General features: G+C 35.3%; 1 protein-coding gene across 1 annotated transcript; it reads right to left on the bottom strand.

The window, feature by feature from the left end:
- Window positions 1-1,110: 1,110 nt before the first annotated feature.
- On the bottom strand, window positions 1,111-6,778 carry LOC140005615 (uncharacterized). Its single transcript, XM_072046626.1, has 4 exons — window positions 6,481-6,778; window positions 6,120-6,358; window positions 5,582-6,037; window positions 1,111-1,131 (listed from the first exon to the last, which is right to left on the bottom strand). Exons 1-4 carry the CDS (start codon window positions 6,776-6,778, stop codon window positions 1,111-1,113), a joined length of 1,014 nt encoding a protein of 337 aa, XP_071902727.1.
- Between the last annotated feature and the right edge of the window lie 7,681 nt (window positions 6,779-14,459).

The following is a 14,459-nucleotide window of genomic DNA, read 5'->3' as shown; positions in this document are numbered from 1 at the left end:
TGTGGACAACTCACTTTCAAGAGGAGACTTTGAAGATTCGAGGACGAATCTTTTTGAGGAAAGAGGGAATGATACGGATACGGGTGTGCAATAATTAACTTCAACCTTGGGTCAAGGATCCTTTGGTCCACATTGGCGGTCCGATGACAAGATCAAGATCCAAGAGGGTGAAGGAAGCTTTACGAGCCCTGATCATTCACCATACAAGCAAGGAGCAAGCTAAGTTTGAAGATTTGATGGACCATGAAGTTACTTTGTTCACTTGTACGTTTAAAGTGAAAGAATGATCTCATACTTGTTAGCTTAGTTGGTAGTTGTTTTAAAACTGTCCCGTTTAGTAGTTGTTAGGCGTTGAGTATTTTATTACTTATCGGGCCTTATCGGAAAGCCTTAAAGAGCTGGCTCTTTAAGCTCTTTTATGCGGACCGAATCTCTTCCAGGTTTATGTGGGCCGGATTTTGCCCTAGTTTTAGCCTATAAAAAGGCATCTCTTATAAGAGTAAAGGACAGAATATTACAACCAGAATCGTGAGGAATTTTCCTTCAAGTTCTTAATCGAACTTACTCTTGAATTCTTGAGTTCATGGCTTAGGATTCCAATCAGACTTTATCGATTAGCTTGTTCCCTAATCGTGGTGTCGCTTCATCCATCTTTATTTGCTTAAGGTTGCTGATTACCTTTGTGTGTCAGAGGTCTTGAGTTCATGAGAACAATCGAGTTCAATTTCTGTTGGGAGAAAAGATCCAACTCTGATAATTACAAGGTTGGGAGGTTCTAGGAGGGTCTTCCCCTAGGGTTGCCTATATCATTAGGGTAGGAAAAGGGAAAAAGTTGCAACCACGATACATAGGACCTTTCAATATACTTCAGCGAATAGGAAAGGTGGCTTACCGACTTGAGTTACCAGCTAGTTTGTCTAGGATCCATGACGTTTTCCATGTTTCTTTGCTTAAGAAATACCATCCGGATCCGACTCACATTTTGCTACCCGAAGATGTTGAACTCGATGAGTCTTTAACCTATGAAGAACGACCTATTCAAATATTGGATCGAAAGATGAAGGACCTGAGAAACAAGCAGATTTCATTAGTAAAGGTTCTATGGAAGCATCATGAAGTGGAAGAAGCAACCTGGGAAATAGAAAAAGACATGCAAGAGAAATATCCCGACTTGTTCACGACGAAAGGTATGAATTTCGTGGTCGAAATTCTTTTAAGGGGGAGAGAGTGTGAGGACTCGCAAATTTCTTATATTTTTCTCAAAAATGCCCTTTTATTTGGAAATTATTCATTTATTATAGCCCTACTACCCAATCGTTCCACAATAAGTGCAAATGAACCTAGAAAGTAGGGTTTCACTTTTCGTTTCCAAGATTGGAGCAAGTTAGGGTTTTCACGTTTTTTCGTAGTTTAATTATCCGGTACGGAGCGAGGATCAAATTTGGTGTTTAAGAGTGACTTTTAGGTGAGAAATAATATGTGATTAGGAGCAATGATAAAAAGTGAGTGAATAGGAAGAAAAAACCCTAATACGTGCGATTTAAGGAAAAACGGCGCGAACCGACGGGTGCCGCGCACTATCGATTGAATGCACCACTTGACCATCACTTTCTTACCACATGAGCTCATTAATATTTGAGCAAAATATCCCCCTCATTTCCAGCTAGTCTTGACCGAAAATGTGGACCAAATGCAAGGAAAAGAAAGAGAAAAAAAAGAGTGGTGGTGGCGCTTGACCAACTAAGAGTCCAACCTTTTTATCCCCAATTTTGCTCTTTCTTCTTCATTATTTCTGCTGGTGGCCGAGACAAGAGATGGGAAAAGAGAGAGCAAAACCCACCTTTCTTCATCTTGAATTTGAGCTACAAAGTGAGGAAACAAAGAAAGTAATCCGATTAAAGTTATCTTTGAGTGTTGGTTTAGTGAGGTGTTGGTGAATTTTTGAAGGGGAAAACTAGAGTTGCTCTTGGTAGACACTAAGCAAGGTAAGGATGATGATTTCCCCAATTTTTACTCTTAATCTTGTTTAAATTAGCTTAGCATCTCAAAATTGTGGTGAATGATGGTTGTTATCATGCTTTGGGTGATTTTCCTTTTAGTTACATGAATTAGGGTTTGATGGATTGCTGCCTATACTTGATGTATGGTTAGTATATGTTGTAGCTAAGATTATATAGGGGGTTTTGGTAGCAAATGAAGCAAGAAATGAAGAAAGTTATCATTGAAACCAAAAATTCCAGATTTCTGGAAAAATTTCACCCTGTTCTGTCCGGTTCTAGTTATTGTGGTTAAAGGCCGAATTAGGCTTGAAATAAAACATAAAAGTTGTAGAGAATGGTATTTTATAGGTGCCTACAAAATTTCAACTCAATCGGAGCAACGTAACCTTTGAAAAGACCAAAATACCCTCACTATTTTAGGATGTTTCCAGTGTTCCGTTTTAGTCAGTTTATCCAGTTTATCATGTTTATTCACTAGGATCCGTGCTGATTTATCCATTTTCAAAACATGAAAGTTTTAGTACTTTGTCTTAGCTTTTCAACACCTACAAGAACACCTTAAACGGACCTTGGTAGCCTGAGATATGACCATTCTAGTGCAGTGCGGTTAATTAGCCGTATAGTTGGAAGTTGGCTCTGTAAATTGGGAATTTGACCAGGTTACACTGGAAATTTGACCAAGTGATCTTCATGAAAGTTGTAGGACTTTGTCTTAGCTTCGAAATGGTATAAGTTGTACACCAATCCGATAAATGTAGCATCAGATGTGTCCTTTCCGTAAAAACCCGTCAAATCTGTCTTTTGTAAACTTCATTTCCGCATTTGTTATTAGTTGATTTATGTTCTTGTATTGTCTTGAGCCTATGGAACAGCTATTGAAATGCATTTGTGTTGTGTATGAACTTGGGCTTGAATGAGAAAAATAATGAAACCAAAATGGCTGGAAAATTAGGTAAACACAAAGGGCATGCTGCCCAAATTTACGCTCAAGGACTATAGAAATACACTTGCAACTTGGGTAGAGTTGATATGAATATCACTTGGGCCATCTAGGACTTTTGCTACTTTGGTTATCGAGGGTTATACGTTAGAATCTAGCCGAACTTGTACCCCTAGGGAAAGTGGTATTAATCACTATAAATTCGTTTTCCTTGCACTTTCGACTTAAAAGTTATTTCCAAGTATAATTGATACCAAAATTTACCATTTGAAAAGCGAGCGAGTGATTTACGGATATTTTCCAAACGAATTTCAATTTCTTGATTATTATTGAACGAAACGTCTAAGTTTCGAACCTTACATGATTTTCCAAGTTCTTAAGCGACTTTTTATCGCAGATCTGGACTCCAAGCCAGGAGTATCATCTGGACAAGACCACTAAAAACACTATACTTGTTTTGGTGAGTGCTTTCAAATATCGAATTGCACTTGATACTTGTATTTGATACGTGATCAATGTGATTACATGTTATGTACGTGCAATTTTGGGGCAAGAGTGTACTTTATCGCACTTGCCTTAATCAAACTTGTTATTATTCCATGATTTCACTTGAAATGATAAACTTGCATACAAATTTTGTCTTGTCTGGAATTCCAGAAACCCTGTGGCTAGTTAATCGAGTCGAGCCGGCAAGGGCCTGGTCGATTAGATAACGAACCCTGGGTAACTAGTAATGTCGAGTGGAGTGTTATCTCCTCGACTAATCGGTATACTCGAGTATTACCACCCGTGTTTTGTGTGGCGTGCGGGCCCGGGTAAGGGTGTTGATTGGTGGACGGAGACTGGCGTGAAGTGGGGTTTTTTTTTCTGGAATAGTTATTACTTGAAAGTTGACGGAGTGTCAACTACCAATCGATCAAGCTGGGATGGAGCCGAGGCATGAGCCACTGTATCCTTACATGTGAATATGATCTATATATTCTTGATTACTTGAAATGTCATCTTCTCGATTGGACTTGTTTGCTCGCTATTTCACTATTACATGATTATTACCTTGTTTGATGGCTAATTTGATATTTGGAACTTCACTGAGTTTTGTCTCACCCCCGTTAGTTTTGTTTTCCTTACAGAGGTACGAGGGAAGCGTGAGATATGTAAAGACTAGTGTAGTCTAGTTGTTTTGATTTTGGACTTGTACTCGCGCTATTACTCGAATAGAACGCTTAGTATCTAAATTGTGTACACTTTGAACCAGTTTGGATATATTGAGACTTTGTATCTTAATTGTGTATCAATGTAAATTATAAGTTTGAATCGCGATATTTTTATAATCCATGGTTGTATGCACGTGATACGAGTGAGTGAGTCCTGGCGAGAATTGAGCAGGCGGTCCGCCGAACCCTTTGGTACGCCCTAGGGTAAGGTGGGGTCGTCACAACTGATACTTTAGGGTTCGCCCTAAGGAGAGGTGGGGGCATCACACTTTCAACTAAAAAGACTAAAGATTGTGAATAAATATAATTCGGATCCAAATTCTTCTCTTTTCGTGCTCTCTTACTCCTCCTAGGTTCACTAGGAGTTTCAACTATTTTCCTTTTATTATCATTTGTAGAAAAATTAGGATCCATAGTCGTGTTTTGTGATAATATAGAATCTGGTTTAGAAGTTGAATCACTTAGAAAACTTGTTTCTAAAAACTCAACATCTCTAGACTCCACTATTGTATTTGAGTCTAAATCTAATAATCTATATGCTTTAGAATTTTCAAATATCCCTCAAAAACACTCTTTAATGCTCTTGGTCCTAATTTTGTTCTCTTAAGATCAGGAACCTTATAATAGATTATACAACCTCATATCCTCAAATAATTTAAGTTAGGCTTTCTTCCTTTCCATAGTTCATATGGAGAAACTTTTGTCTTATTTGAAGGTATTCGATTATGTATATGACAAGCGGTTAATAAAGCTCTTCCGAAAGGTTTAATGGTAATCTAGCATGTATAAGTATAGCATTTACCATATCAACCAATGTTCTATTTTTCCTTTCGGTTAAACCATTTTGTTGAGGGGTATATGGCACACTTATTTTATGGATCAAACCATTTTCTTCATAAAAATCAGAAAATTCATTTGGAAAATATTCGCCTCCTCGATCACTCTGTAGGATTTTAATTTTTCTTTCCAACTGATTTTCAACTAAGGTCTTAAACAATTTAAACATATCAAATACTTGATCTTTTGTCCTCAGTAAATAAACATATGTAAATTTAGAAAATCATCTATAAAAGTTATGAAATATCTATTTCCACCCCTTGTTAAATGACCATTCAATTCACATATATCAGAATGTATAATTTCAAACAATTTAGAAGTTCTTTCATTCTTTGGAAAATGTTACTTAGTCATCTTTGCTTGTAGACATGTTTCACATTTTCTAAAATTGTCATTTGTGAAAGATATTAATCCATATTTTGACATGAACTTGATTGATCTAAATTAACATGTGACAAACGAGCATGCCGTAAATTAATAGAAGATTCAATCAAATAAGCATAAATAATTACTTTATTGATACTTAGTTTGAACATGCCATTACATAAATATTCTTGGTCAACAAATGCATTATTTTTTAATAGAATTACTTTTACTGTGTCTATGACAGCCTTCAATCCTTTGTTGCATAGTACACTTGCGGAAATCAGATTCTTCTTTGTGTCAGGAACATGATAAACATTGATTAGAACCAACGTTTTGCCAGAAGTAAACTCCAATTCAACTGTCCCCTTTCCAAGGACATCAGATGTGTTATGATTTTCCATTAACACAATTTCATTTAGGGCAACAACTTGATAATTTTTGAATAAATTCTTGTCATTGCCTACATGAACAGTATCACCCGAACCATACCACCAATCATTAGATTGGCTATTTATCAAGTTGCATTCAATTTCCACATTGATGGAAAATCCACCAACCATAGTAACAATTTCAGCATTGTTGGGAAGAGAATCTTCAACAACATTTGCCTTCTTTTGTCTAGCATTTATCTCTGTCTTCAATTTCTTGTAGAACTTGCATTCTTTCTTAAAATGCCCTTTCTTTGCACAGAAAAACATGACTTCTCTTTCTTATTATTCGTAGAATTTTCAGAAGACATATCTCCATGATTTCTCTTATTGCCAGACTTGTTTCCACCTTTCCAGATTTTTTATTAGCTCTAGACTCAATATTTTTCACCTTAGTACCAGATTCCAAAGCAAACTTATTCTCACGTATACAAGTTTCCTCTTCAATTTGAATATGCTTTGTAAGCTGGTCTATGGTGAAAGTTTCAGGAGTGTGCAGTAGTTTCTTCCTATAGTCATTCCCAGTGGATGGTAATTTTGCAATCGCAGCACCCACTTGAAGTTGATCCGACACTTCAATACTTAAATCCTTTAGTGTAGCACTAACAGAAGTAATTCATCCACTTGATTCATCATAGACTTGTTGTCTAATATTTGAAACTCAAAGAACTTCATAGTTAAAAATCTATCCGTACCTTGTTTTTCAGACATGTATTTGTTCTCCAAAACCTTCCAGATTTCTTGCAGTGATTTAAGAGAATGAAACATATCATATAGACGGTCTGACAAGATGTTTAAGATGAAGGCCCTACAGCGAACTTCATCTTCCTCGTGTTTCTTGCGGCTTGTCTTAATCTCATCAGACTTGCCGACAGATGGTTCAGGGATCTTTGGCAGATTATCAACCAACAGGTATGCAACACCCAATTCCATGAGAAGAAACAGCAACTTGTCTTTCCAGCGGGTGAAATTGGTGCCATCAAAATTATCCATGATACGAACATGTGGTCAATGCCGTCAAATTCTAAAGATTATTCAAGATAAAAGAGCGATTGATCTATTGAACCTCAACAAATCTGGATTCCTTCCTTGGTTTGGAGTAGTTTTCCATAGTTTATATTATTTTAACTTAAAACTATTATGTGTCATTTGCTCGAAAAATTCCATCCATGTGTGTCTCGCTGTTTACAACAAATAGTAGGTGGCTAATTAGTTAATGTTGAGTCATTAGTGTCATACAATAAAGGCTAAGGTCATGTTCACCATAATTAAGCCAATTTGAATTAGTTCCTATTCTAGTCTAGTTAGAATTTAGGAAAGTAGTTAATTGCTTCTAAGTTGGTTTAGGTTTTTGAGTCTTATAAAAGGCTATAAATAAGCCTCAAGTGTCAACATTTTTTAGGGTCAAGTCAGATAATGAATAAAATTTGAGAGTTTTCTTTTTCTTATTCCTTGGGAGCGTTCCTTGATACAAAGTGAATCATGTCTCCTTTGTTCAAGTTTTGGCTTATCAATTCACGATCATGTTGAATTGTGGTGTCATTCTACTTATACATTTTGGTTCACTATCTTGTTGAGTTATGGGTTGCAATTTAATTCAAGGTTCGCAATTTCGTGTGTTAGAGGGGTCGAGGTTGTTCCATCTTTGTATTCATAACCTGGTCGAAATAGATCCTTCCGCTGCCTGTGCAATTTTTTTTCTTCGAGAGTGGGAGTTTAAAGAATCGAATTTGCATTAGTTGGTATCAGAGTTTCGGTTCTTGATCCAAGTTAATATCTTTTTCTTTTCTTATTTCCCTCTTTGTTCTTCTATCAAACCCTACCCAATTCAAAAAAAAGAAAAAAAATTTTATTCATCGTTCTAGGGTTTGAATCTCGTATGATCACCTTTGTTATCGTTTGATCAATTTTATTTCTTGTTGAGTCATCTTTGTTTGTGTTTTAATAGAGTAAAAAAAAAAAGACTGTTCATTGGGTACAGTTCACGGCATTGTAGCGGTACTGTTCACCCGTCACTATTATAGCAGTATTGTTCATCAGGAAATTTTTTTTTTGCATATCTTGTGTTTATCTCTTGTTGTTCTTGAGTCTTGTAGTTGGTTTGGGTGTTTCTTAAAATTCTTGGATTATATTATTGTGATTCTTGAAAATCTTGAATAAAAATTTCAAAATCTTGTGATTCTTGAAACCCTAGTTCATCTTCTTGAACTTGGAATTGTGGTTGTTCTTGTTTCTTGATTTGAATTGAAAGAAAAAAAAAGGAGAGAAAAACTTAATCCCTGAAAAAAAAGAAAGAAAGAAACAAGTTATTGGAGGGATCATAATCTTGAATTTGGAAACAAGAAAATAGTCTTGAATTTGGAAACCTAATTTGACTTGGATTGTTGCCAAAATCTGGTCACATAAATCCTTGTCCAATTTGGTTTGTTAAGCCGCTTGAATCACACTTAGGAAAGTTTCTTAAAATAGCAATTTTCTGTCCAAAAGTGAATCCAAGAATTAATCAAACTAAACTTCCAAATTCCAGCCAAATACAATTGGGTAGAGTCTCTAAGTTTCCAAATTTCTGCAGAGTCAATGTCTTATTAATTCTAGCCATCTGTTTCTTTTGTTCTTGTATAATTTCGTACATCTTTTGAGTTATTTCCAAATTTATTTGAGTCAAGTCCCATCAACTTGCAGCCATTCTTCTTGAACTCCTAACCATTGCCACTGTATTAATTGAATTGTTAAGTCTTCTTGATCAATTGTGAGCAAATTCAATTTGTCTCAAGAATTGTGATCAAGGACTTGAAAGAGTGATGAAATTAATAGAGCGTGCTTACTTGAGTGTAAACACGAGAGTGAGTGGATACACGTAAGGGAGTGTTGTGAGGAAATTTCTTTCTTATCACTAACCATTCTTGCAGATTCACACACACTTTTGGTCGAATAGAGAGATCCACCTTTAGATATTCAAATGGAGGATCTTATTACATTCATGATTGGTGATGTCATGAGGAGGAATTAAGAGAATATCGAGGAGTTGGTTCTTCTAACTCTAAAGTATCCATACCATCTTTCAATGGTCTTAAAGATCCCGATGCATACTTAACATGGGTAAAGAAAGTGGAATATTTCTTTGGACATCAATCTTATACCGAGAAGGAGAAGGTAAAATTGGCTACCTGTGCTTTTAATCATTATGCTTTAACATGGTGGAATCAATTTGTGAAGGAACGTCGATTATGTGGACTATCTTCAATTTCCACTTGGGGTGTAATGAAGAAGATAATGCTTAAGAGGTATGCTCCTACTTACTTTGGAGAGTTGCTGCAAAAATTTCACTTACTTAATCAAGGTTCTAAGACCGTGGTTGAGTATTTTGAAGAGATGGAGTCAATAATGAAGTAAGCTGGGATTGAGGAAGATCTAGACACTACCATTGATCAATTTTTGGATGGCTTGAATAGAAAGATTGCTGATCATATTGAAGTACTACCTCATATGAAGTTGAGGGATGTAGTAACTATGGCGATTAAAATTGAAAGGAAACTTCAAAGAAGGAAAGAGAAGGTTTATCTAACAACTTCCATGCCTAAGTTGAAGAATGAGCCACTTGAGAAATCATTGTGGGACATCTACCAACATCTACTGTATGAGAAGTAAATAAAGGAGAAACCTGAAAGCAATACTCAGGCATCTTCTAATATGGACTCTGTGGATGCTGTTGCCAATGAAAATCCACCTAAGCCCACCCTAAGTGGAGTTGAATTTGAAGAAATCATTATTGAAGTTGTGGAATGGGAGAAGGAAGTTGAAGGCGAATTCAATAATGTACAAAGTATTAATATACATGAAGTAAAAGTCGAGAGAAGTGATAATGAAAAAGAGACTGCATTGTGCTTGAGTGAGAACATGAGTGAGGCTTGAGTGAGAACATGAGTGAGAGTTCTCTTGAGATCAAGAGTATGATTGTAAAAACTGAGGGAATTAGTGAGAGTACTTATTTTGTCTACTAACAATCTTAACTTTGCTTTGTTTAGTGTTTCTTATTTTGTGCAGGTTAAGCAAAGTGCAATCGCCTTGGTCTTATGTTGTTCCATTCCTATATCTATTGGAGAGTTAGAGAGCTTTTATGGAATTGGAGTCTTGAGTGTTGCTTCGTTTTGCTATCGACATGTGTTCAAACTTCAAGATAGAGATAGTTTATTTGTTGATCAGCCAATTGCCGCGTCAAAGGGAGTAACTAGACCTAATATTTGTTCCATGCTTTCTTATAATTTCGATAATGCTGTTCCAAACTTTCTTTGTCCATTTTTTAGTTCGTTCGACACTAACTTCATTGTTTCATTTGTAGATTCCAAAGCTATCCATTCTTATTTAGTTTCATCCATGCAAGATATGCCACAAAAACATCAACTAGTGATGGATTGTACTGCCTTACAAAACCAGATTGGGAGTTTTTCTAGTCTACTTGAGCATCGCTATGAAGATCCCTATCTAATAGATGCAAATGGTAAGTTTTCAAGTGATTTCATACCTACAAGTACTTACTATTTAATTTCTTTTGTAGGTGCCGAATTTACAATCCGTGACAAAGAGTTCATGTGGGTGCTTATAGAGATTGTTCGTGAACATCTTAGAGTAAAATGGTGCTACAATTAGTTTTGGATATATTGGTACATCCCTTAGTTGAAGACTTTGCTCGTGAGATCCTTACACTTGCATAAGCGCCATGCAATATGGCATACTCGCATAAAGGTGCTGCCCAAAGTGCTGCATTTTCTCCAATCTATCGATTTGAGGGCAAATCACTTTCAAGAGAAGGGGAATAATATGAACATGTGATCAATGGCGTCAAATTCTAAAGATGATTCAAGATAAAAGAACGATTGATCCATTGAACCTCAACAAATCTGGATCCCTTCCTTGGTTTATAGTAGTTTTCCATAGTTTGGATTATTTTAGCTTAAAACTGTTATGTGTCATTTGTTTGGAAAATTCCAGCCATGTGTGTTTCACTATTTCTAGCAAATAGTAGGTGGTTAATTAGTTAATGTTGAGTTATTAGTGTCATACAATAAAGGCTAAGATCATGTTGACCATAGTTAAGCCAATTTAAGTTAGTTAATTTCCTATTCTAATCTAGTTAGAGTTTTAGGAAAGTAGTTAATTGTTTCCAAGTTGGTTTAGGTCTTTGAGTCTTGTAAAAGACCATAAATAAGTATCAAGTGTCAACGTTTTTTATGGTCAAGTTAGATAATGAATAAAATTTGAGAGTTTTCTCTTTCTTGTTCCTTGGAAACGTTCCTTGATGCAAAGTGAGTCAAGTCTCCTTTGTTCAAGTTTTGGCTTATCAATTCAAAACCATGTTGAATTGTGGCGCTATTCTACCAATACATCTTGATTCGCTATCTTGTTGAGTTGTGGGTCGCGATTAAATTCAAGGTTCGCAATTTCGTGGGTTAGAGGGGTCGAAATTGTTCCATCTTTGTATCCATAACCTAGTCGAGATAGATCCTTCTACTGCTTGTGCAATTTGTTTCTTCGAGAGCGGGAGATTGGAGAATCGAGTTCACATCAATCTAACATGATCATATCAGACTTGAAAAATTTGTTCAGAACATTATCCGAACTAGTGCCCTCCATGTTTCAAATTTTCTTAAGATTGTTAGGAAATAATAATAACTATAATTACGAAAATGGTTTTGACGTGAAGATTCACTTTCCTTAAGGAAATTTGCCCCCACTATTCTACTATCGGATTTGTGGCAATTTCTTCCAGGAATAACAAAGCCAACCAAAATTTCCACACTATAGTATGTAGAAATTTTCTCAAGAATGGTTTTAGAGAATATCATTTTGAAAAAAGTAGAAGAATAGTAAAACTAGAAGTAAAAGTGAGTTCTCTGATATCTGGACATCCTTATTTGTAACATTCAGATACTCCAAAAGAAATGTCATATCTTTTGGAAACATATTTCTTCATGAATAAGCACTTTTAAAATGAATGGATACTTAACGGATATTTAAGAGTTGTATCATTAGATACAATCTCTAAAAGGAAACGTTTAGTTAAGAAGAAATATTAAAATGAAATTAATTAAAATTAATTTTGGTTCTTAAGACCCAAGTGCCAATCTTTGGACTATTAAATTTATATTCTAATTCAATAGTCAATATGACAAATGCATGTGCAATATTGAAGTTTCCCTTCAAAATTTTTCACCATCCAAATTGATTTGAATAGGTGTGCACTTGACTATAAACTTCTTCCATTCTTCACACACTTTTAATGTGGGATTGATCACTAACTATTTCCAACACAAGCTATACCAAAGATAAAATGCAGTCAATAGTACTCGACGAGGAAAAACATACAAGGGAAAAAGATATCAAAAAACACTTCAAATTAGTTGTCCTTTCCTCTATTTGTTTTAGAAAAAAAATGATTATTCAATAATCAATATGTATTGCTTCCTTTCTATTTATCATATATGGGTTTTGTGGATATACATGGATATCCACAAAACCCATATGTATTGTTTAAATGGACTTACATGAATTATCCACAAAACCCATATATATCCATTTACTTAAAAACCAAATAAATGACTAAGAAATGACTAAAAGTAACGACGCTAGATAGACATAGATCAAAAGTTCAACATTTTCTTCTTTGTGGTGTTATGTCGTAAGAACAGAGTAGCCCCAAATTCATCATCATCATTATAGGTCCTTCATTTCCTCTTTTTTTCTATTGGGTCTACACTACAAGTATGTATTTCTCATTATTATTATTTTTTGTAGTTTATTGTTCTTTCGTTTCCTTTGGGCTTAATAATTTTTAGTAATGCCTATAATATATTTCCCCTCATCCTATTACACCTTGCCTCAAATTCGATTCTTCTTCACAAGCCCACCAGTTAGAATCTTCTCATTGCCAAATGTATTCTCGTAATCTGTGGTTGACCTTCTAAATCAGCTCATCTTTGGTAACGCCTATAATCTGTTTAAAGAATTATCACAGACAAAATTGCTGGTTGTTACTTTTTCAAACATTTATGCTACTTGTGAACTCATGAGTCTCCAATATGATTGATGGGTACCATAGAGATATCTTTATTTGTAGTATTTATCCAATGAAAACTACGGTTGAAGATAAACTCAAATTTCATGATTATCTTTTGATGATTTAATGTTAGACCATGTTAAATGGGATAAGCCCGAGTTAAGTTTTGTAGTGTTTATTGCTAAAAGGATGTTGGATTGTAGTTGGCAAGATAAGAGAAGCATTTTCTCTCTTTTTCCTTAAGTTCAAATGTTGGTCAAGCTTTAAACTTGATTACCAAGTTTTGCAGATACTCTCAAGTCTTGTGCTACAATATCATATGTAAACTTGGGGAAGGCTCTTCATAGCCATGATATTAAACAAGGCCATGTTTCTTGCCAAATTGTTTCAAAAGCTTTACATAAAATGAATGCTAACTATAAGGCTCTAGATGATTGCGAGAAACTATTTTGAGAAATAAATCTCATTTTTTTCTTGATGAGTTAATTAAGCAGCCAAATTGCGATGCAATGCATCCATTGGTTTCTACCACTTGCATGTGAACTTGATGTCCTTCATAGAAAAGGCACTGCAGACAAATGCACAAGATGGAGATTAGTTACCAGGCTTTTGGACTATTCCAATTTATTGCCAAATTTTATATTCTCTTCCTCTTTCATTCGCAAGTGATTATCTGATGGTATATGACATGAAGTGTAGTGAATCCTATGCAGCTACATCCCTTGTACAATGCGTTTCATAGTACTAATGTAAATTGCTCTTTGACAATAGATTAAATGTGTTGTGGCTCAGCGCTTCCCAAAAGTTTCTGACTTTGTGCTCCAAACATGAAATGCTTCATGTCCTAATGGATGGAAGACTGTTGAAGACTGATTCTATACTTGCAGATTGCCATTGGCTAGAAACAATTCTGCTTGACCTCCTACTCCTTATATCAGCCTTGGTGTTTATAGTTGTCATTTTTTTGGTCACCATGCATACTTCTTGCGCAACGTCTTTCTCTAAAGGTTTTGGTCCTTCCAAACTGGTCTCTTGAACTTCAAATATTTCTTGGATTAAACAACTTTGATGCCTTCAAAAGTTGTAAAATATTGATATTTGGTTGTAAGGAGTAGGTAAGTGGATGCATATATTACTTACCAAGTTTCACTCATATTGTTTGACGGGCATTTTCTACAAGTGCAAGTTAAATCCGAATTTATACCCTTTTGACTGCAAGTATACATGTCAAATTTGTAATATAGGGTATGTATCGGGTCGATCCCACGAGGAGCAACTTAAACAATTACTAGATCCCAATTTACTCTATTGTTTAGACTCACAATATATTTGAGCAGAAAATTCAGAGTTAAATCTGACTACAATCTTTTTACTATCTAAAATCCTTAGCTAGAAAATTGCAATATCACAAATGGAGAAAAATTCACCAAATACTTGAATCTAGGGATATAGATTCCACTTATGACACAAATGATGCAAATGAATGAATTTAATACTTGTTACTACTCTTGTTTAACCAGGGATTCATTTCCAAAATTGCCAAAACTTCATTCTCATGATAAAATTGGTCTAAAACAGCTTAGTTTTCCCTAATCTCTTGGTGAAAACTGAAACTGCTCT

Source organism: Coffea arabica, chromosome 4e (assembly GCF_036785885.1).
Source record: "Coffea arabica cultivar ET-39 chromosome 4e, Coffea Arabica ET-39 HiFi, whole genome shotgun sequence".
In the NCBI taxonomy this organism is placed as follows: domain Eukaryota; kingdom Viridiplantae; phylum Streptophyta; class Magnoliopsida; order Gentianales; family Rubiaceae; genus Coffea; species Coffea arabica.
Note: the sequence above shows the minus strand (reverse complement) of the source record. Positions and strands in the feature narration are given on the sequence as shown.

Coding starts and splice junctions, on each gene's coding strand:
- LOC140005615 (XM_072046626.1), bottom strand. CDS start 6,778: ATGGATAATTTTGATGGCACCAATTTCACCCGCTGGAAAGACAAGTTG. Junction 6,359..6,480: donor ATACATGTCTGAAAAACAAG/GTACGGATAGAT, acceptor TAAGTATTGAAG/TGTCGGATCAACTTCAAGTG. Junction 6,038..6,119: donor GAAAGGTGGAAACAAGTCTG/GCAATAAGAGAA, acceptor TTCTGTGCAAAG/AAAGGGCATTTTAAGAAAGA.